This window comes from Leucoraja erinacea, chromosome 2, assembly GCF_028641065.1.
Source record: "Leucoraja erinacea ecotype New England chromosome 2, Leri_hhj_1, whole genome shotgun sequence".
NCBI classification, from domain to species: Eukaryota; Metazoa; Chordata; class Chondrichthyes; order Rajiformes; family Rajidae; genus Leucoraja; species Leucoraja erinaceus.
Window position 1 is genome coordinate 135854311 of NC_073378.1, and position 22367 is coordinate 135876677.

Consider the following 22367-nt stretch of genomic DNA (forward strand, 5'->3'; position numbering starts at 1 on the left):
GCCAGAGTGAGGCCCACCGTAAATTGGTGGAACAGCACCTCATATTCTGCTTGGGCAGTTTGCACCCCAGCGGTATGAACATTGACTTCTCCAATTTCAGGTTGTCCCTGCTTTCTCCCTCCTTCCCCTCCCCATCCCCTCCCCAGCTCTCCCACAGCCCACTGTCTCTGCCTCTTCCTTTCTTCTTCCCACCCCCCCCTCCCCACTCCCACATCAGTCTGAAGAACGTTGCCTATTTCCTTCGCTCCATAGATGCTGCCTCACCCGCTGAGTTTCTCCAGCATTTTTGTCTACCTTCACTTCCTCTCCCACACCGTGACAATTTAAAATGGGAATTCCAGCCTTGAAAGAACGACTTGAATTTGTATAGCGCCTGTCACAACCTGGAGTTTCCCCCCTTGGGCACTTCTGATAGAGCTGCTGCCGCACTACGCCAGAGACCCGGGTTCAATCTTGACCTCCCATGCTGTCTGTGTGTGTGGAGTTTGCACGTTCTGCCTGTGACCGCGTGGGTTTTCTCCGGGGGCTCCGGGTCCCTCCCACATCCCAAAGACGTGCGGGTTTGTAGGTTAATCGGCCCTCTGTAAATTGCCCCCTAGTGTGTTGCCAGTGATTTCCACAGGTTTACCTCCCTCTGGCTGAAGAAATTCCTCCTCATGTCCATTCTAAAGGTATGTCCTTTTCTTCTGAGTGTGAGGTTCTAGACTGTCCTATTACTGTGGAGCGGCCTCCAACCAGAACGACCTGGGGCTCCAGTCGCGGAGCCTGCGGACTTGCCATCGCGGAGTGGCCGAGTTCGGAGAGGGAAGAGCTGCTGCGGCCCGACCACGGAGTGGATGAGAGGGTGGAATAACATGGAACTCGTGTGAAGGGGTGATCGATAGTTGCCGTGGGCTCGGTGGGCCGAAGGGCCTGTTCCCGTTCTGTATCTAAACTCAATTGAAACTTGCAACGGGGAACCAGCGGCCATATTTAAAGCCGCGATGGTTTGTCTCTTGTTGCTTGCAACAGAGGCCTGGAGATTACTGGACGATCTGAGTGTGAGTGGCCATGTGAGATGCTGTGGATGGAACGGTGGACTCTGGACCTGGCACCGTTGGTGTGTGGGCGGGAGAGACATAGAAACATAGAAACATAGAAATTAGGTGCAGGAGTAGGCCATTCGGCCCTTCGAGCCTGCACCGTCATTCAATATGATCATGGCTGATCATCCAACTCAGTATCCCGTACCTGCCTTCTCTCCATACACTCTGATCCCCTTAGCCACAAGGGCCACATCTAACTCCCTCTTAAATATAGCCAATGAACTGGCCTCGACTACCCTCTGCGGCAGAGAGTTCCAGAGATTCACCACTCTCTGTGTGAAAAAAGTTCTTCTCATCTCGGTTTTAAAGGATTTCCCCCTTATCCTTAAGCTGTGACCCCTTGTCCTGGACTTCCCCAACACCGGGAGCAAACTTCCTGCATCTAGCCTGTACAACCCCTTAAGAATTTTGTAAGTTTCTATAAGATCCCCTCTCAATCTCCTAAATTCTAGAGTATAAACCAAGTCTATCCAGTCTTTCTTCATAAGACAGTCTTGGCATCCCAGGAATCAGTCTGATGAACCTTCTCTGCACTCCCTCTATGGCAATAATGTCCTTCCTCAGATTTGGAGACCAAAACTGTACGCAATACTCCAGGTGTGGTCTCACCAAGACCCTGTACAACTGCAGTAGAACCTCCCTGCTCCTATACTCAAATCCTTTTGCAATGAAAGCTAACATACCATTCGCTTTCTTTACTGCCTGCTGCACCCCGCATGCCTACCTTCAATGACTGGTGTACCATGACACCCAGGTCTCGTTGCATCTCCCCCCCCTTTCCCAATCGGCCACCATTTAGATAATAGTCTGCTTTCCTGTTTTTGCCACCAAAATGGATAACCTCACATTTATCCACATTATACTGCATCTGCCAAACATTTGCCCACTCACCCAGCCTATCCAAGTCACCCTGCAGTCTCCTAGCATCCTCCTCACAGCTAACACTGCCCCCCAGCTTAGTGTCATCCGCAAACTTGGAGATATTGCCTTCAATTCCCTCATCCAGATCATTAATATATATTGTAAATAGCTGGGGTCCCAGTACTGAGCCTTGGGGTACCCCACTAGTCACTGCCTGCCATTGTGAAAAGGACCCGTTGTACGCAATCCTACTCTTTGCTTCCTGTTTGCCAGCCAGTTCTCTATCCACATCAATACTGAACCCCCAATGCCCTTGTGCTTTAAGTTACATACCATTCGCTTTCTTCACTGCCTGCTGCACCTGCATGCCTACTTTCAATGACTGGTGTACCATGACACCCAGGTCTCGCTGCATCTCCCCTTTTCATAGTCGGCCACCATTTAGATAATAGTCTGCTTTCCCGTTTTTGCCACCAAAATGGATAACCTCACATTTATCCACATTATACCACATAGACAGGGGTGATAGTGTCGCACAGTGTGGCAACAGGCCCTTCTGCCCAACTTGTCTACGCCGACCAACATGCCCCATCTACACAAGTCCCACCTGTCCGTGTTTGGCCCACATCCCTCTATACCTGCCCTGTCCATGTACCTGTCTAAGTGTTTCATAAACCTAGTGCTAGTTCTCCAGTGGGTGTTGGGGATACCCAGCCAGCGCTCTCACTTTGAACAAGGGGGGGGCTGTTATGCTGCTCACTGCTTATTTCCAACAGTTCTCACAAGGTGATCTTTGTACTAAACTAGTTTTGGGCAGCAAGTCATATTAAACCAATCAACGCTTCAACCTTGTGTCGTGGTTTACTTTTGTGTTACATTTTCCCCTCACTCTGGGAGCGGGCACGGTGGCGCAGCGGGTAGAGCTGCTGCCTCACAGCGCTGGAGACCCGGGTTCCATCCTGACTACGGGGCGCTGCCTGTACGGAGTTTGTAGTTGCGTGGGCTTTCTCCGGGAGCTCTGGTTTCCTCCCACCCTCCAATGGCGTGCAGCTTTGTTGTTTAGTAGGACAGTGGCCATGCATAGCGATTGCTGGTCGGCGCGGACTCAGTGGGTCAAAGGGCTTTTTTCCACGCTGTATCTCTAAAGTCCTATTCGCCACACTGCAGTTTCTTTGGCCCATCATCGCTGCTGACCCCGTCGCCACAGCGCCAGAGACCCGGGTTCGATCCTGACCGCAGGTGCTCTCTGTGTGGAGTTTGCATGTTTTCCCAGTGACTGCATGGGCTTCTTCCCACATCCCAGACAATCAGATCTGCAGGTTAATTGGCCTCTGTACATTGCTCCTATGTTTAGTTTAGTTTATTATGTGTACCTTATGTCCAGTGTGTAACGCTTGCTTGCGTGCTAACCAGTCAACGAAGTATACATATAAATACAAGCATGCTGTCCGCAGTGTACAGATAAAGGGGACAACATTCACTGCAAGATATAACAGTCTGATTCAAGGTAGATCATACGTCTCCAGTGAGGTAGATGGGAGCTTAGGACCGCACTCTAGCTGATGAGGGGACGGTTCAGTTGCCTGATAACAGCTACCCCTGAATCTGGAGGTGTGCGTTTGTTTTCACACTTCTGTACCTCTTGCCCGATGGGAGAGGGGAGAAGAGGGAGTGACCGGGGTGAGACTAGTCCTTGATGATGCTGGTGGCCTTGCCGAGGCAGCGTGAAGTGTAGATGGAGTCCATGGAAGGGAGGTTGGTTTGTGTGATGGTCTGGGCTGTGTCCACAAGGGCAGCCACGGTGGCGCAGCGGTAGAGTTGCTGCCTTACAGCGCCAGAGACCCGGGTTCGATCCCGACTACGGGTGCTGTCTGTACGGAGTTTGCACGTTCTCCCCGTGACCTGCGTGGGTTTTCTCCAAGATCTTCGGTTTCCTCCCACACTCCATAGACGTACAGGTTTGTAGGTTAATTGGCTTTGGTAAATGTAAAAAAATGTCCCTAGAGTGTGTGTAGGATACCCTTATGCCCCTGTCCCACTTAGGAAACCTGAACAGAAACCTCTGGAGACTTTGCGTCCCACCCAAGGTTTCCGTGCGGTTCCCGGAGGTTGCAGGTGGTTGCCGGAGGTTGCAGGTGGTGGAGACCGACAAAAACCTCCGGGAACCGCACGGAAACCTTGGGTGCGGCACAAAGTCTCCAGAGGTTTCCGTTCATGTTTCCTAAGTGGGACAGGGGCATTAGTGTGCAGCGATCGCGGGTCGGCGCAGACTCGATGGGCCGAAGGGCCTGTTTCCGGGCTGCATCTCTGTATCTGTATCTCAACTCTCTGCAATTTCGTGCGGTCTGGGATGGAGCTGGTCCCAAACCAAGCCGTGCTAGGAGTGGGACAACAGGACTAGCCTGACCAGGTGATCCATGGCCAGTGGGTACATTGCCCCAAATGTGTGGGGGAGGGGTAGAATCTGGTGGGTGGCTAATGAGGGCAAACGGTGGCCAGTGCAGACGGGCTCTTGATGGTCGGCACAGACTCGATGGGCTGAAGGGCCCACTCATCCCACTCCATCACACTATAGTATGTGAATTATTCTCTTTATTCTTTCCCTGTGACTCCCCCACCCCACACACCCACCCATGTTATCATTGAAAGGCACAGTTAGCCGTTATATTACTTAGTTGCCAATGGTTTAGAGATCCACAGATGAAGCAGAGGATGCCTCTGCCTCTGTGCCCTCTGTGTCCTGGCCTTTATAGAGGAATCGAATATAGGAGCAAAGAGGTCCTTCTGCAGTTGTACAGAGCCCTAGTGAGACCACACCTGGAGTATTGTGTGCAGTTTTGGTCCCCTAATTTGAGGAAGGACATTCTTGCTATTGAGGGAGTGCAGCGTAGGTTTACCAGGTTAATTCCCGGGATGGCGGGACTGTCAAATGCTGAGAGAATGGAGCAGCTGGGCTTGTACGCTCTGGAGTTTAGAAGGATGAGAGGGTGATCTCATTGAAACATATAAGATTGTTAAAGGGTTGGACACGCTAGAGGCAGGAAACATGTTCCCGATGTTGGGGGAGTCCAGAACCAGGGGCCACAGTTTAAGAATAATGAGTAAGCCATTTAGAACGGAGATGAGGAAACACTTTTCACAGAGTTGTGAGTCTGTGGAATTCTCTGCCTCAGGTGGAGGCAGGTTGTTTTCAAGAGAGAGCTAGATAGGGCTTTTAAAAATAGCGGAGTCAGGGGATATGGGGAGAAGGCAGGAACGGGGTACTGATTGGGGATGATCAGCCACGATCACATTGAATGGCGGTGCTGGCTCGAAGGGCCGAATGGCCTCCTCCTGCACCTATTGTCTGTGCCCTCTGCTCTCTCCTGTTTTTCCCCTTTGAACCTTTCCCTCCCTGTATGACAATGGGAAACGTACAAAGTGTGGACCCTTCTTCACCCTGATTGTGATGAGGGGGTGCGGGGGGGAGTCACAGAGCACGAACTGGAGGACCAGCACGTCATATTTTGCTCGGTGCAACCCGGCGGTATGAAGTTTGATTCATCTAATGTCAAGTAACTCTCTCTCCGTCCCCACCCTGGTCATCCTGCTAGTTCCACCGTTCACATCCATACACCCCTGCACCATCGCCTCTCCCACAGACAATTCTTCAGAATTAAAGGGGATGAGGAGGAATTTCTTTAATCAGAGGGTGGTGAATCTGTGGAATTCATTGCCACAGACGGCTGTGGGGGCAAAGTCCGTGGCAGAGATAGACAGATTCTTGATTAGTACGGGAGTCAGAGGTTATGGGGAGAAGGCAGGAGAATGGGGTTAGGAGGGAGGGATAGATCAGCCATGATTGAATGGCGGAGTAGACTTGATGGGCCGAATGGTCTAATTCTGTCACATCCTATCACATAAACTAATGACCAACAATGGACCTTGATGGGCTCCACCTTTCCGAGGCCATCTTGGTTCTACCTCTCCCCTGACTCTCAGTCTGAGGAAGGGTCTCGGCCCGAAACGTCACCCATTCATTCCTCCTAGCCAGAGATGCTGCCTGTCCCGCTGTGTGTGCCTATCTTTGGCATGGACCAGTGTGTGTGGTGGCTTGTTTCAATGTTTCTCTCTCTCAGTAAAGACCAGCACAGCGGTGGGTGTGAGTGGAGCTCTTTTTATTAGACTTGTAGAGAATAAACCGCCATTCCTGTAACCGACCAGCCCCCGACATTAAGGCGAGCAATCTCCTCTCGCCCGTATATAAGTGTTCTACTTGGAGTACGCGGGGGCGGGAAAAATAACAAAACAATAAGGCCAGAAAGCTTGGTCGATGCAAACTGCATCCGCCGCACCAAACCGTTTACCCCCCCCCCCCCCCCCTCCCCCCCTCCCCCCCAAACCCCCCCCCTCCGTGCCCACAAAGCAAAGATGCAAGAGTCCCCTCGAGTCCTCGCCCCGCTCCCTGCGTCTCTGTCCGTCACTCACGCAGAGGGGGCTCCCCTCCTTCAGTCGGCCCCTCCCTGGAGGAGACAGTGGCCACGGGGGGTCTCACTCACTCACACTCACTCACTCACTCGATCATGATGTGGACAAAGAGGGACGCAGACGGCAGCGGGTCACCGTTCATGGACAGCAGGTGGATGTGGCGGTACCCTGTACACACGGGGAGAGGGGGGGGGGGAGGGGGGAGGGGGGAGAGAGAGGGGGGAGAGAGGGAGAGGGGGGGGAGAGGGGGGGGGAGAGAGGGGGAGAGAGGGAGAGGGGGGAGAGAGAGGGGAGAGAGAGGGGAAGAGAGGAGAGATGGGGGGGAGAGGGAGAGAGGGGAGGGGGGGAGAGAGAGGGGAGGGGGAGAGAGTAGAGGAGAGGGGAGGAGTGGAGAGGGGAGAGAGGAGAGGGGGGGGAGAGAGGGGGGAGAGAGGAGAGGGGGGGGAGGAGAGGGGGGGGGGGAGAGGGGGGGGGGAGGAGGGGAGGGAGGGAGGGGGGCGGAGGAGAGGAGAGAGGGGAAGGGGGGGGAGGAGAGGGGGGGAGAGGGGGATGGGGAAGGAGAGAGGGAGAGGGGAGGACAGTGGGAGAGAGAGAGAAAAAGGGGAGAGAGATAGATGAGAGAGGGGAGAGAGAGGATGGTATATAGAGAGGGAGGGAAGAGAGAGAGAGGTGGGAAGAGAGGGAGAGGGAGTGCGGAGGGGAGAGAGTGTGAGGGGGGTATATATAGAGGGGGGAAGAGAGAGAGAGGGGAGGGAATAGAGAGAGGGGGAAGAGAGAGTTGAGGGAAGGGGGAGAAGGGGGGGAAGGGAGGAACAAAATGGCGGTCACTAAGGCAGCAATGGACACAGATGTGTTACTCAAACACCCTGGGATATACAAAGGAGACTAGAGTGGTGGACACTGCCTGCTCCATCACAGGTACTGACCTCCCCACCACGAGTGGGATCTATGGGAGACGTGGCCAGCATCATCAAGGAGCCCACCACCCTGGCCACGCTCTCATCTCCCTCCTGCTGTTGTATTTGAGGGCCTGAGCTGGAGGCAAATGTTGAGTAGGATAGGGCTTAATTCCCTGGAGCACAGGAGGATGAGGGGAGATCTTATAGAGGTGTATGAGATCATGGGGGCTATGGATATGGTGAATCACAGTCTCTTGCCCAGAGTTGGTGAATCGAGGACCAAAGGACATAGGCTTGAGGTGAAGGGGGGGGAGATTTAATAGGAACCTGAGGGGTAACTTTTTTACACAAAGGGTGGTGGGTGTATGGAACAAGCTGGTTGAGGCTGGGACTATCACAACATTTAAGAAGCATTTAGACAGGTACATTGATAGGACAGGTTTAGAGGGATATGGACCGCATGCATGCTGGTGGGACTAGTGTAGATGGGGCATGTTGGTCGGCATGGGGTGTGGAGGGGAGGGGGTGGAGGGGAGGGAGGGGAGGGGAGGGGTGGGGAGTGGAGGAGGGGAGGGGTGTGGAGGGGAGGAGTGTGGAGGGGAGGGGTGTGGAGGGTGTGGAGGGGGGGGGGGTGGAGGGAGGGGAGGGGTGTGGAGGGGTGGTGGAGGGGGAGGGGAGGGGGTGGAGGGGAGGGGGAGGGGTGTGGAGGGGAGGGGTGGAGGAGGGGTGGGGAGGGGTGGGAGGGGTGGGGAGAGGGGAGGGGGGGGGGGAGGGTGTGGAGGGGTGTGGAGGGGTGTGGAGGGGAGGGAGGGGGGGTGGGGAGAGGGGTGTGGAGGGGAGGGGAGGGGAGGGGAGGGGAGTGGAGGGGGAAGGGTGAGGGGAGGGGAGGGAGGGGGGAGGGGGAGGGGAGGGGTGTGGAGGGGAGTGTGTGTGGGGGAGGGGAGGGGAGGGGAGGGGGTGGAGTGGAGGGGAGGGGAGGGGCGTGGAGGGGAGGGGAGGGGTGTGGAGGGGAGGGGGAGGGGTGTGGAGGGGAGGGGAGGGGGGTGTGGAGGGGAGGGGGAGGGTGTGGAGGGGGAGGGGAGGGGTGTGGAGGGGATGGGAGGGGGGGGGGGGTGTGGAGGGGAGGGGAGGGGGGAGGGGAGGAGGGGGATGGGAGGGGAGGGGTGTGGAGGGGGGGGGGAGGGTGTGGGAGGGGGGTGTGTGGAGGGGGGGAGGGGTGTGGAGGGGATGGGAGGGGAGGGGTGTGGGAGGGGAGGGGAGGGGTGTGGAGGGGATGGGAGGGGAGGGGGTGTGGAGGGGAGGGGGGAGGGTGTGGAGGGGAGGGGAGGGGTGTGGAGGGGAGGGGAGGGGTGTGGAGGGGAGGGGAGGGGTGGGGAGGGGAGGGGAGGGTGTGGGAGGGGAGGGGAGGGGTGTGGAGGGGGAGGGGAGGGGTGTGGAGGGAAGGGGGAGGGGTGTGGAGGGGAGGGGTGTGGAGGGGAGGGGTGTGGAGGGGAGGGGAGGGGGGGAGGGGTGGGGGTGTGGAGGGAGGGTGGTGGAGGGGTGTGGAGGGGGTGTGGAGGGGAGGGGAGAGGTGTGGAGGGGAGGAGGAGGGGGGTGTGGAGGGGGGGAGGAGGGGTGTGGAGGGAGGGGAGGGGAGGGGGGTGCAGGGGAGGGGAGGGGAGGGGAGGGAGGGGCGGGGAAGGGAGGGGTGTGGAGGGGTGGGGAGGGGTGTGGAGGGGAGGGGAGGGGTGTGGAGGGGAGGAGGGGGAGGGGTGTGGAGGGGAGGGGAGGGGTGTGGAGGGGGGAGGAGGGGTGGTGTGGAGGGGAGGGGTGTGGAGTGGAGGGGAGGGAGGGGTGTTGAGGGCAGGGGAGGTTTGGGGACGGTACCTAGCTGAATGCTGGTGAGGGGCAGGCTGAACTGCCCGATGAAGTCGTTCCTGGATGAGATATCGTAGTCCTGTAGCAGAAACCGGATGATGGCTAACTCAGGGACCGACACGTCAAACTGGAAGGAGGTGTTCCACATGGGGTTGAAGCCTGCAGTGAGGGATGGGGGAAGGGAGGAAGGGATTAGACACACCGGCAGCTTTAGTAACCACATAAACACGGCTCGGACCCCAGCGAGACCCGCTTGCCACTGGGGCCCCCACCCCAAACATCACTACACCACAGTTGTGTCCAGTTTTGGTCTCCTAATTTGAGGAAGGACATTCTTGTGATTGAGGCAGTGCAGTGTAGTTTCACGAGATTGATCCCTGGGATGGCGGGACTGTCGTATGAGGAAAGATTGAAAATATTAGGCTTGTATTCACTTGAGTTTAGAAGGATGAGGGGGATCATATAGAAACATAAAAAATTATAAAAGGACTGGACAAGCTAGATGTAGGAAAAATATATTATATTATATATTATATAAATTATAAAAGGACTGAACAAGCTAGATGCAGGAAAAATGTTCCCAATGTTGGGCGAGTCCAGAACCAGGGGTCACAGTCTTAGAATAAAGGGGAGGCCATTTAAGACTGAGGTGAGAAAAAAACGTTTTCACCCAAAGAGTTGTGAATTTGTGGAATTCCCTGCCACAGAGGGCAGTGGAGGCCAAATCACTGGATGGATTTAAGAGAGAGTTAGATAGAGCTCTAGGGGCTGGTGGAATCAAGGGATATGGGGAGAAGGCAGGCACAGGTTATTGATTGGGGACCATCAGCCATGATATTTATATTATTGCTATATTTAAGCGGGAGTTAGATGTGGCCCTTGTGGCTAAGGGGATCAGGGGGTATGGAGAGAAGGCAGGTACGGGATATTGAGTTGGATGATCAGCCATGATCATATTGAATGGCGGTGCAGGCTCGAAGGGCTGAATGGCCTCCTCCTGCACCTATTGTCTATGTTTCTATGGTGCAGCGGGTAGAGCTGCTGCCTCACAGCTCCAGTGGCACCGGTTCCATTCCCACCTCGGGTGCTGTGTGTGCGGAGTTTGTGCGTTCTCCCCGTGACTGCGTGGGTTTTCTCCGGGTGCTCCACAGTTCCCTTCCGCACCTCCAAAGACGTGCGGGTAAATTGGCTTCTGTAAATTGTAAATCGCCCCCTAGTGTGTAGCGTAGTGTTGGTGTACGGGGCGGGATCTCGGTGGGCCGCAAGCACAGTTTCCACGCTGTATCTGTAACGAGTCTACTCCACTGATCTATCTCTCCTTCTCCTGCCTTCTCCCCGTAACCCCTGACACCCATACTAGCCACAAATCGGTCAATTTCTGCCCAAATAATATCCATTGACTTCTTGCCTCCACTGCCATCTGTGGCAATGAATTCCACAGATTCACCCTCAGCCCTTCTGACTGTAGAAATTCCTCCTCATCTCCTTTCTAAAGATGTGTCCTTTCATTCTGAGGCTGCTCCCCCTCTGGTGCTGGACTCTCCCACTAGTGGAAACATCCTCTCCACATCCACCCTATCCAGGCCTCTCACTATTGTGGTAAGTTTCAATCAGAGCAGCACGGTGGCGCAGCGGTAGAGTTGCTGCCTGACTGCGCCAGGGACCCGGGTTCAACCCTGATTACGGGTGCTGTCTGTACGGAGTTTGCATGTTCTCCCTGTGGCCTGCGTGGGTTTTCTCCGGGTGCTCTGGTTTCCTCCCACACTCCAGGTTTGGAGGTAAATTGTCTTTTGGTAAAAATTGTAAATTGTCCCTAGTGTGTGTAGGATGGTGTTAGTGTGTGGGGGTGATCGCTGGTCGATGCGGACTCGGTGGGCCGAAGGGCCTGTTTCTGCGCTGTATCTCTGAACTAAACTAAACTAAAGATTCCTCCCCCTCATCCTTCTAAACTCCAGCGATTACAAAGCAGTGCCATCAGACGCTCATCATACATTAACCCAATGATTCCCAGAAGCCTTGCTGGTGGGCCCAAGTTGCTAGTCCCACACGTACCTGCCTTTTGGTCCATTGCACAGTGTCTTACCCTGGGCCTGACCCACTGCTGTTAACCCCTACCTTGCTGGGGCCACCCTTACCGTTGTTGTCGATGTGATCCGTTACTTGCTGGCTGTTGTCCTCTTTGACACCGTACACCTCCACGGTTACCAGGGGGTCCACGGCTGACCTGGGCTTGGCCATGTTGGACTTCGGCAGCTGCTGGGCCGAGATGATCTGCGGACAGAAGGGGACCTCATTGAAAACTCCCAACTAGCGAAAGGCCTGGATGGAGTGGATGTGGAGAGGATGTTTACACTAGTGGCAGAGTCTGGGACCAGAATTAAAGGATGTCCCTTCAGGAGGGAGATGAGGAGGAATTTCTCGAGGCGGAGTGTGGTGAATCTGTGGAATTCATTGCCACAGACGGCTGTGGAGGCCATGGCAGTGGATATTTTTAAGGTAGAGATTCTCGATTAGTACGGATGTCAAGGGTTATGGGGAGAGGGCAGGAGAATTGGGTTAGGAGATCAGCCATGATTGAATGACAAAGTAGAGTTGATGGGCCGAATGGCCTAATTCTGCTCCTATCATGAACGTGAACCTATGGCTGAGAACTAGACCTATCCATGGTGCTATTGAGGAGACTGATTTCAGTGGGCGATGTGACGGAGATAGAGACATGGTGCCAGAGAGGCCATTCAGCCCATCCCCTCCGTGCCACCCATGCTCTCTCACCTCCCGAGGGCTTCGAGGGAAGGGAGCGATGGTGACCTCGTGAGCACAGAGGCGGAGGGGCGGCGGTGGGAAGCGAGGGACGATGTGCCCGTGTTCGGGGGCTGGTCAAGGCGTAGGTGGAACACAAAGTATTGTCCAGAATAGGGTTCATAGGTGATAGGAGCAGAATTAGGCCATTCAACCCATCAAGTCAACACCGCCACTCTATCTGGCTGATCTATCTTTCCCACTCAACCCCATTATGTTAAAGTATAAAAGCTAAAGAGAAAGTGCAAATAAAATAAAAAGTCCAAGTGCTGGAACCAGGTGCATTGGAAGATTGGGGGATACTTCATTTGGGATAGCCCTGTTTAGTTTAATTAGTAAAACTAATTAGTCATATGCACCAGATCCAGAATAATGTTTAATTAGTAAAACTAATTGTCATATGCACCAGATCCGGAATAATGAAATTCTTACTTGCTGCTGATTAGTTAGGTAGTTAGTTTAGTTAATTGTCACGTGTACCGAGGTACAGTGAAAAGCCTTTTTGTTACGTGCTAACCAGCCAGCGGAAAGATGACACGCGATTACAATCGAGCCGTCCACAGTGGACAGATACAGGATAAAGGGAATAATGTTTAGTGCAAGATAGAAACATAGAAAATAGGTGCAGGAGGAGGCCATTCGGCCCTTCGAGCCAGCACCGCCATTCATTGTGATCATGGCTGATCGTCCCCAATCAATAACCCGTGCCTGCCTTCTCCCCATATCCCCTGACTCCACCAGCCCCTAGAGCTCTATCTAACTCTCTCTTAAATCCATCCGAGAAAGTTTGATTAAATATAGTTTGAAGGCCTCCAATGAGGGAGATGGGAGGTCAGGCCCACTCACTAGTTGGTGAGAGGACGGTTCAGTTGCCTGATAACAGCTGGGAAGAAACTGTCCCTGAATCTGGAGGTGTGCGTTTTCACACTTCTGCACCTCTTGCCAGATGGGAGAGGGGAGAACAGGGGGTGAGACTGGTCCTTGATTATTTTAGGAGTAACCTGCGTCATTGCTAGAGTCCTTGCTGAGGCAGCGTGAGGTGTAGATGGAGTCAATGGAAGGGAGGTTGGTTTGCGTGATGGTCTGGGCTGGGCTGCGTTAGACTCTGTGTGATATGAGAGAGTTGAGGGTGCATCAGTAGTCCAATGTTAGTTGATGCTGGGATCAAACGGCAGGTCAGGATTTGTGTCCAGCCATTCCAATTTCCATACTCGGGGATCACTTTAGGAATAGTCCCCGTTAAATTCAGCTCCTGAAACACAGTTGTCCAACATAGAAACATAGAAATTAGGTGCATGAGTAGGCCATTCGGCCCTTCGAGCCTGCACCGCCATTCAATATGATCATGGCTGATCATCCAACTCAGTATCCCGTACCTGCCTTCTCTTCATACCCTCTGATCCCCTTAGCCACAAGGGGCCACATCTAACTCCCTCTTAAATATAGCCAATGAACTGGCCTCGACTACCCTCTGTGGCAGAGAGTTCCAGAGATTCACCACTCTCTGTGTGAAAAAAGTTCTTCTCATCTCGGTTTTAAAGGATTTCCCCCTTATCCTTAAGCTGTGACCCCTTGTCCTGGACTTCCCCAACATCGGGAGCAATCTTCCTGCATCTAGCCTGTCCAACCGCTTAAGAATTTTGTAAGTTTCTATAAGATCCCTTCTCAATCTCCTAAATTCTGGAGAGTATAAACCAAGTCTATCCAGTCTTTCTTCATAAGACAGTCCTGACATCCCAGGAATCAGTCTGGTGAACCTTCTCTGCACTCCCTCTATGGCAATAATGTCCTTCCTCAGATTTGGAGACCAAAACTGTACGCAATACTCCAGGTGTGGTCTCACCAAGACCCTGTACAACTGCAGTAGAACCTCCCTGCTCCTATACTCAAATCCTTTTGCTATGAAAGCTAACATACCATTCGCTTTCTTTACTGCCTGCTGCACCTGCATGCCTACTTTCAATGACTGGTGTACCATGACACCCAGGTCTCGCTGCATCTCCCCTTTTCCTAGTCGGCCATCATTTAGATAATAGTCTGCTTTCCTGTTTTTGCCACCAAAATGGATAACCTCACATTTATCCACATTGTACTGCATCTGCCAAACATTTGCCCACTCACCCAGCCTATCCAAGTCACCTTGCAGTCTCCTAGCATCCTCCTCACAGCTAACACTGCCCCCCAGCTTCGTGTCATCCGCAAACTTGGAGATATTGCCTTCAATTCCCTCATCCAGATCATTAATATATATTGTAAATAGCTGGGGTCCCAGCACTGAGCCTTGCGGTACCCCACTAGTCACTGCCTGCCATTGTGAAAAAGGACCCGTTTACTCCTACTCTTTGCTTCCTGTTTGCCAGCCAGTTCTCTATCCACATCAATACTGAACCCCCAATGCCGTGTGCTTTGGAGCTGAAGGTAGTAACAAAGTACCGCAGATGCTGGTAGTCACCGAAGATAGGCACAAAGTGCTGGAATAACTCAGTGGGACAGGCAGCATCTCTGGACAAAAGGGATGGGCGACGTTTTGGGTTGGGTTCCCCACTGAGTTACTACAGCGCCTTGTGTCTGTCTTTGGAGCTGAAGGGTTGAGTTAGATGGTCACACCAACTGGACGGGTATTTCCTTGAGAGACACTCGAGCCACCCGAGGTCACGGGGGGGGAGGGGAACGTGCAAACTCCACCCACACAGTGCAGCCGAGGTCAGGATCGGACCCAGGCCTCTGGCGTGGTGAGGCAGCAGCTCTACCCGCTGCGTCACTGTGCGGACTCAGTGGGCCGAAGGGCCTGGTCCCGTGCTGGGTCTCTCTATGGGGTGCTGCCTGACCAGCTGAGTTACAGCGAAACATAGACAATAGGTGCAGGAGGCCATTCGGCCCTTCGAGCCAACACCGCCATTCATTGTGTTCATGGCTGATCGTCCCCAAGCAATAACCCATGCCTGCCTTCTCCCCATATCCCTTGACTCCACTAGCCCCTAGAGCTCTATCTAACTCTCTCTTAAATCCATCCAGTGACTTGGCCTCCACTGCCCTCTATGGCAGGGAATTCCACAAATTCACAACTCTTTGGGTGAAAAGGTTTTTTCTCACCTCAGTCTTAAATGGCCTCCCCTTTATTCTAAGACTGTGGCCCCTGGTTCTGGACTCGCCCAACATTGGGAACATTTTTCCTGCATCTAGCTTATCCAGTCCTTTTATAATTTTATATGTTTCTATAAGAATGCCCCTCATCCTTCTAAACTCCAGTGAATACAAGCCTAGTCTTTTCAATCTTTACTCATATGACAGTCCCGCCATCCCAGGGATCAATCTTGTGAACCTACACTGCACTGCCTCAATCACAAGGATGTCCTTCCTCAAACTAGGAGACCAAAACTGTACGCAATACTCTAGATGTGGTCTCACCAGAGCCCTATACAACTGCAGAATAAAAGTTGCACGGGCATTTACAACACTTTACCATCACGTGCAGCTTCTTGCGGTCCAGCCACGCCCCTTTCTGCACGTTCTTGGGGTCGAAGGTCGGCTTCTTCTCTCGGAGGAACTTTGGCTTCAGGTTGTAGCCGGCAAAACCATTCTCACGGAATTTGGCCTGGTAGACGTCCATCTCCTCTCCTGGAGTCTGGAAGTTCAGGGCCACTGTGGCGGCAAAGCAGGAGCAAGGGGCACAGAGAGAATGGGCAGGAGGGTTAGAGGGAGGGGAGAGAGAAAGAGGGGGGGAGAGAGAGAGAGAGAGAAAGAGTGGGAGGAAAGAGGGGAAGATAGAGAGGGGAGGAGAGGGAGGAGGAGGCGGCGAGAGGAGAGAGGAGGGAGAGGAGAGGGGAGAGGGAGAGAGGAGAAGGGGGGAGGGAGGAGAGGAGAGGGGGGGGAGAGCAGAGAGGAGGGAGGAGAGAGAGGGAGAGGGAGGAGAGAGAGGAGGGAGGGCAGAGGAGAGAGGGGAGGAGGGAGAGAGGAGAGGAGAGAGGAGGGGAAAGAAGGAGAGGAGAGGGAAGAGAGAGAACAGAGAGGAAGAGAGAGGGAGGAGAGAGGGAGGAGAGAGAGGAGAGAGAGGAGAGGAGGAGGAGAGGGAGAAAGAAAAGAGAGGAGAGAGAGAGGGAGGGAGAGGAGAAGGAGAGGAGGAAGGAGGAGAGGAGAGAGAGGGGGAGGGGGAGGAGGGGGGAGAGTTGAGAGAGGAGAGAGAGAGGAGGAGGAGAAGGAGAGAAGAGGAGAGGAGGAGAGAGGAGAGAGAGAGAGGGAGGAGAGAAGAGAGGGAGAAGAGGGGAGGAGGGAGAGGAGAGGAGAGAGGAGAGGGAAGAGAGAGGAGGAGAGGAGAGGAGAGAGAGAGGAGAGAGAGGAGAGGGAGAGGGAGGAGAGAGGAGAGATAGAGAAGTGAGAGAAGAGGGAGAGAGAGAGAAGGAGGGAGGGAGAGAGAGAGGAGGGGAGAGAGAGGGAGAGGGAAGGAGGGAGAGAGATTGAAGGAGGAAGTGGAAAGAGTGATTGAGAGAGAGAAGAGGGAGAGAGAGAGGAGAGAGAGAGGAGAGAGAAGAGGAGAGGGGAGAGGAGAGGAGAGAGGAGGAGAGAGAGGAAGAGAAGAGAGGAGGAGGGAGGGAGAGGGAGGAGAGAAGAGGAGGGAGAGGGGAAAGGAGGAGAGAGGGAGAGGAGAGAGAGAAGAGAGGGAGAGGGAGGAGAGAAGAGAGAGGGAGAGAGAGAGAGAGAGGAGAGGGAGAGGGAGAGAGGGGAGAGAGGAGAAGAGAGAGAGGGAGGAGAGGAGGGAGAGCGAGAGAAGAGGGAGAGAGGAGAGGGAAAGAGAAGAGAGAAGAGAGGGGGAGAGAAGAGAGAGAAGAGGAGGAGGAGAGAAGAAAGGGAGGAGAAGAGAGAGAAAGAGAAGAACAGAGAAGAGGAGAGGAGAGGAGAGGAGAAAGAGGAGAAAAGAGAGAGAGGAGAGAGAGAGGAGAGGGGAGGCAGAGAGGAGAGAAGAGGAGAAGAGAGGAAAGAGGGGAAAAAAGAGAGAGGGGAGGAGGAGGAGAGGGAGAGAAGAGAGAGAGAGGAGAAGAAGGAGAAGGAGGGAGGAGGAGGAGAGAAAGAGGGGGAGGAGAGGAAAGAGAGGAGGAGAGAAAGAGGGGAGGAGAGAAAGAGAGGAGGAGAGAAAGAGAGAGAGAGAGAGAGAGAAGACAGAGAAAAAGAGAGAAAAAGAGACAGAGAGAGAGGGGGAGAGAGAGGGAGGGAGAGAGGTACAGACAGAGAAAGGGAGAGATATTCAATGAAAAAATATTTAAAGACCCATTCCAGAGTCATACAGCATGGAAACAGGCCCTTCGGCCCAACTTGTCCATACCAGCCAAGATGTCCAATACAAACTCGTGCTGTTGCCAGCGTTTGTCACATATCCTTCCATATCTCTTTATCTTTAATGTCAGGAAGTAACAAGGCATCTGTGGCGAACCCACAAGGTAGGCATTGGAATGGTTTAGCATAGCTTCGACATACAGCATGGAAACATCAGCCATCGACACCACACTGACCATCGATCACCCGCTCACACTAGTTTGATGTTAATTGACTTTTCATCCTATGCACCCACACTGGGGGCAATTTTTTACAAAGGGGCCGATTAATCCCACACGTCTATGGGGTGTGGGAGGAAACCGGAGCACCCGGAGGAAAGTCAAATGGTCCCAGGAATGAAGGTGTGAGCCTGCCTAGCCACTCCCTGAAGCTCAGGCCTTCGAGTCCTGGCAACATCCTCATACGCCTTTCTCTGTGCCCTGTCCAGCTTAACGACATAGACAATAGACAATAGACAATAGGTGCAGGAGGAGGCCATTTGGCCCTTCGAGCCAGCACCGCCATTCAATGTGATCATGGCTGATCATCCCCAATCAGTACCCCGTTCCTGCCTTCTCCCCATATCCCCTGACTCTGCTATCTTTAAGAGCCCTATCTAGCTCTCTCTTGAAAGTATCCAGAGAACCTGCCTCCACCACCCTCTGAGGCAGAGAATTCCACAGACTCACCACTCTCTGTGAGAAAAAGTGTTTCCTCGTCTCCGTTCTAAATGGCTTACTCCTTATTCTTAAACTGTGGCCCCTGGTTCTGGACTCCCCCAACATCGGGAACATGTTTCCTGCCTCTAGCGTGTCCAAGCCCTTAACAATCTTATATGTTTCAATGAGATACCCTCTCATCCTTCTAAACTCCAGAGTGCACAAGCCCAGCTGCTCCATTCTCTCAGCATTTGACAGTCCCGCCATCCCGGGAATTAACCTGGTGAACCTACGCTGCACTCCCTCAATAGTCATGCACCACGGAAACAGGCCCTTCAGCCCGACCCACCCCGCTGACCAGGATGCCCCATCTACACCAGTCTCACTTTCCCTTGTTTGGCCCACAACTCCCTTGAGCTTTTACTGTCCACGTCCCCGTCCAATTGCAATCTTTCCTAGTGCAGTGTACATGACGTGAGGTAAGGCAGCGCCAGGGCGGTGGACTAATGGCGGGCGGCGTGTCGGTGGGACTAATGGCGGGGCGGGGGGGGCGGGGGGGGGGGGGGGGGGGGGGGGGGGAGGGGGAGGGGAAGGAAAGGGAGGTCATGTGATTCGCCTCGATGTGCCAACTGGTCGGGCTGGTTCATACGTTCAAGGAGGAGAATTAGGCCATTCGGCCCATCCAGTCTACCCCGCCATTCAATCATGGCTGATCTATCTCTCCCTCTCAACCCCATTCTCCTGCCCTCTCCCCATAACCTCCGACACCCGTACGAATTAAGAATCTGTCAACATCCCCCGTAAAAATATCCACCGCCGTCTGTGGCAATGAATTCCACAGATTCACCACCCTCTGGCTAAAGAGATTCCTCCTCATCCCCTTCCTGTAAATGTTCACCTATTTGGCAGCCAACATTCCACATGTCAATGGGGGAGTAATTGGATGAGTCTGTCCTCAGGCCAGCCGGGTATATCCTGCTCAGCTGCCGGGCGTTCAGCTGGGCGAAGGGGGTACCTGCAAGAGACAAGAGGCCATTAGCATCTTTAGTTTAGTCTAGTTTAGCGATACAGCACGGAAACAGGCCCTTCGGCCCACCGAGTCCGCACCAACCAGAGATCCCCGCACTGAAGGGGCTGTCCCACTGCGGAGACCTAATTGGCCAGTTTAGAAGAGTTTAGGAGAGTTTGAAAAAGTGTCATGTTGAAGACCTCCTTCGACTATGCTGAAGACCTCCTTCAACCTCCTTCGACTATGTTGAAGACCTCCTTCAACCTCCTTCGACTATGTTGAAGACCAGCTACAACCAGCTTCGGGAAAATTGGACACCAAATAGTGGAGAGTGAAGACGACCTCCTTCGATCTCCTTCGATCTCCCTTCGACTATGTTGAAGACTATCTACGACTACCTTCGACTACCCTTGATTACCTACGACTAACGTGCCGACTTACTATGACCTATTTCGACCAAACCTACGAGTAAATAAAAAATAGATTTTTTCCATGGCGACCTTTATTTACTCGCGGGCATTTTTCAACATGTTGAAAAATACGCCGCAACCTAGCTGAGGCCTCGAGTACACACTCTCTCGAGCATGAAGGAGACTTACAAAGACCTCCTAGGACCTCGTGTTGACCATGCTGTGAGTATGAGTATGAGGGCAAACTCGCCAGAACTCGTGGATTAGGTTGCCCAAGTGGGACAGGCTCTTAACCCTACACACTGGGAACTATTTACACTTATACCCAGCCAATGTACCTACAAACCTTTGGAATGTGGGGGGAAACCGGAGTTCCCGAAAACCCACGCAGGTCACGGGGAGAAGGTACAAACTCTGTACAGACAGCACCCGTAGTCAGAGTCGAACCCGGGTCTCCAGCACTGTGAGGCAGCAACTCTACCGCTGCGCCGGCTATGAACATCCTAACCTGCTCGCTCAGTGACCTCTCCGAGTTGCACTCTTCCCCTCCTCCCCTCTCAAACGCAGTGCATGAGGTTCCTCCAGGGACTGGAACACAAGAGGGGGCGGATATCTCGTTTCCCTTGGAAACCTCTGGGTGGATATGTCTGGAGCGTTGGAGATCGAGGGGGCAGACATACATGATAGAAGTATGTCAACAACTTCAAATTCCTGGGCGTGTATATTTCCAAGGATCTTGCCTGGTCCCAGCATACCGATGCAATTATAAAGGTGGCATATCAGCGCCTCTACTTCCTGAGAAGATTACGGAGAGTCGGTATGTCAAGGAGGACTATTATCTAAATGGTGGCCGACTAGGAAAAGGGGAGATGCAGCGAGACCTGGGTGTCATGGTACACCAGTCATTGAAAGTAGGCATGCAGGTGCAGCAGGCAGTGAAGAAAGCGAATGGTATGTTAGCTTTCATAGCAAAAGGATTTGAGTATAGGAGCAGGGAGGTTCTACTGCAGTTGTACAGGGTCTTGGTGAGACCACACCTGGAGTATTGCGTACAGTTTTGGTCTCCAAATCTGAGGAAGGACATTATTGCCATAGAGGGAGTGCAGAGAAGGTTCACCAGGGATTCCTGGGATGTCAGGACTATCTTATGAAGAAAGACTGGATAGGCTTGGTTTATACTCTCTAGAATTTAGGAGATTGAGAGGGGATCTTATGGAAACTTACAAAATTCTTAAGGGGTTGGACAGGCTAGATGCAGGAAGATTGTTCCCGATGTTGGGGAAGTCCAGAACAAGGGGTCACAGCACACAGTTTAAGGATAAGGGACTTTAGAACCGAGAAAAACATTTTTTTTTCACACACAGAGAGTGGTGAATCTCGGGAACTCTCTGCCACAGAGGGTAGTCGAGGCCAGTTCATTGGCTATATTTAAGAGGGAGTTAGATGTGGCCTTCGTGGCTAAGGGGATCAGAGGGTATGGAGAGAAGGCAGGTACGGGATACCGAGTTGGATGATCAGCCATGGGATCATATTGAATGGCGGTGCAGGCTCGAAGGGCCGAATGGCCTACTCCTGCACCTAATTTCTATGTTTCTATGTTTCTATGACTCTCTCGAACTTCTACAGGTGCACAGTAGAGAGCATGCTGACCGGTTGCATCGTGGCTTGGTTCGGCAACTTGAGTGCCCAGGAGCGGAAAAGACTACAAAAAGTAGTAAACACTGCCCAGTCCATCACCGGCTCTGACCTCCCCACCATCGAGGGGATCTATCGCAGTCGCTGCCTCAAAAAGGCTGGCAACATCATCAGAGACCCACACCATCCCGGCCACACACTCATTTCACCGTTGCCATCGGGAAGAAGGTACAGGAAACTGAAAACTGAGACTGAACTACAACAGACTATTATTATCATTGAACTATATTTGATTATTTATTGAGTGCGCGTGTATGTGTATATACACACACGGAACCTTTTGCTCCGTTGAGTACTATGTTTACATATTGTGTTGTGTTGCAGCAATGAAGAATCTCATTGTCCTATCTGGGACACATGACAATAACACACTCTTGACTCCGACTATAGACAATACACAATAGATGCAGGAGTAGGCCATTCGGCCCTTCGAGCCAGCACCGCCATTCAATGTGATCATGGCTGATCATCCCCAATCGGTACCCCATTCCTGCTTCCCCCCCCCCATATCCCCTGACTCTGCTATTTTTAAGAGCCCTATCTAGCTCTCTCTTGAAAGCATCCAGAGAACCTGCCTCCACCGCCCTCTGTGGCAGAGAATTATCAGAGGCATATGTAGAGTGAGCAGTCAAAACCTTCCCCCCCCCTCCCCAGAGTGGAAAGGCCAATGACTAGAGGGGCATGCATTTCAGGTACCAGGGGTAAAGTTTAAAGGAGATGTGCGGTGGGGGAGTTGAGCTGTTTTGTACACAGAGGGCAGTGGGTGTCTGGCAAGCGCTGCCAGATTTGGTGGTGGAGGCAGATATACGATGGAGTGATGTTCAAGAGGCCTTGAGACAAGTTTGCTAATATCTGAGGGTCCACTACATCCTCAAGCTCCACTTACCCGTGTCCTGCACCAGTTTATTGAACTTGTTTTCCACAAAGGAGGACATCTCGTAGAAGACCTGGTTGGCGGTGGCATCTTCAAACCCGTTGAAGTGGACGCTCCTGCAGAAGATGACCAGGTCCGACAGCTCCTTGGACAGCTTGACCTTGGGATTTTGGAACAAAGGGGTGACAGCCACACCAGTTAGTGTCTCGAGCTAAAACCATCTCAATCCTTGCTGACATGGCCCATAGGCACTGGGGCCTAGGGGATGGCCTGCTCCAGCTCGATAGGTCCCCTCAACCCACACGGGATCTCCTCACTTCTCCAGGTCTTGCCTCCTGCATTTTCCCCGTTCTATCTTGGTAGTTGGGACCCCATTTTAGGAATCTCCACCAGTCTGAAGAAGGGCCTCGACCTGAGACGTCACCCATTCCTTCTCTCCAGAGAT

At 53.1% G+C, this 22367-nt stretch overlaps 1 protein-coding gene across 4 annotated transcripts in view; it reads right to left on the bottom strand.

Moving 5' to 3' along the window:
• Positions 1 to 6329: 6329 nt before the first annotated feature.
• plcd1a (phospholipase C, delta 1a) overlaps positions 6330 to 22367 on the bottom strand; it is a 173268-nt gene continuing 157230 nt past the window's right edge. For 2 of the 4 annotated variants that reach the window (XM_055649035.1, XM_055649028.1), the window contains 6 exons: positions 21935 to 22082; positions 18833 to 18949; positions 15432 to 15610; positions 11305 to 11440; positions 9179 to 9328; positions 6330 to 6581 (listed from right to left, as the gene is read on the bottom strand). In XM_055649035.1, coding sequence (XP_055505010.1) covers positions 6499 to 6581; positions 9179 to 9328; positions 11305 to 11440; positions 15432 to 15610; positions 18833 to 18949; positions 21935 to 22082 — 813 coding nt within the window. In that variant the 3' untranslated portion in view covers positions 6330 to 6498. The remainder of the gene's footprint in view (positions 6582 to 9178; positions 9329 to 11304; positions 11441 to 15431; positions 15611 to 18832; positions 18950 to 21934; positions 22083 to 22367) is intronic. The other 2 variants (XM_055649044.1, XM_055649054.1) reach the window with 2 other exon arrangements.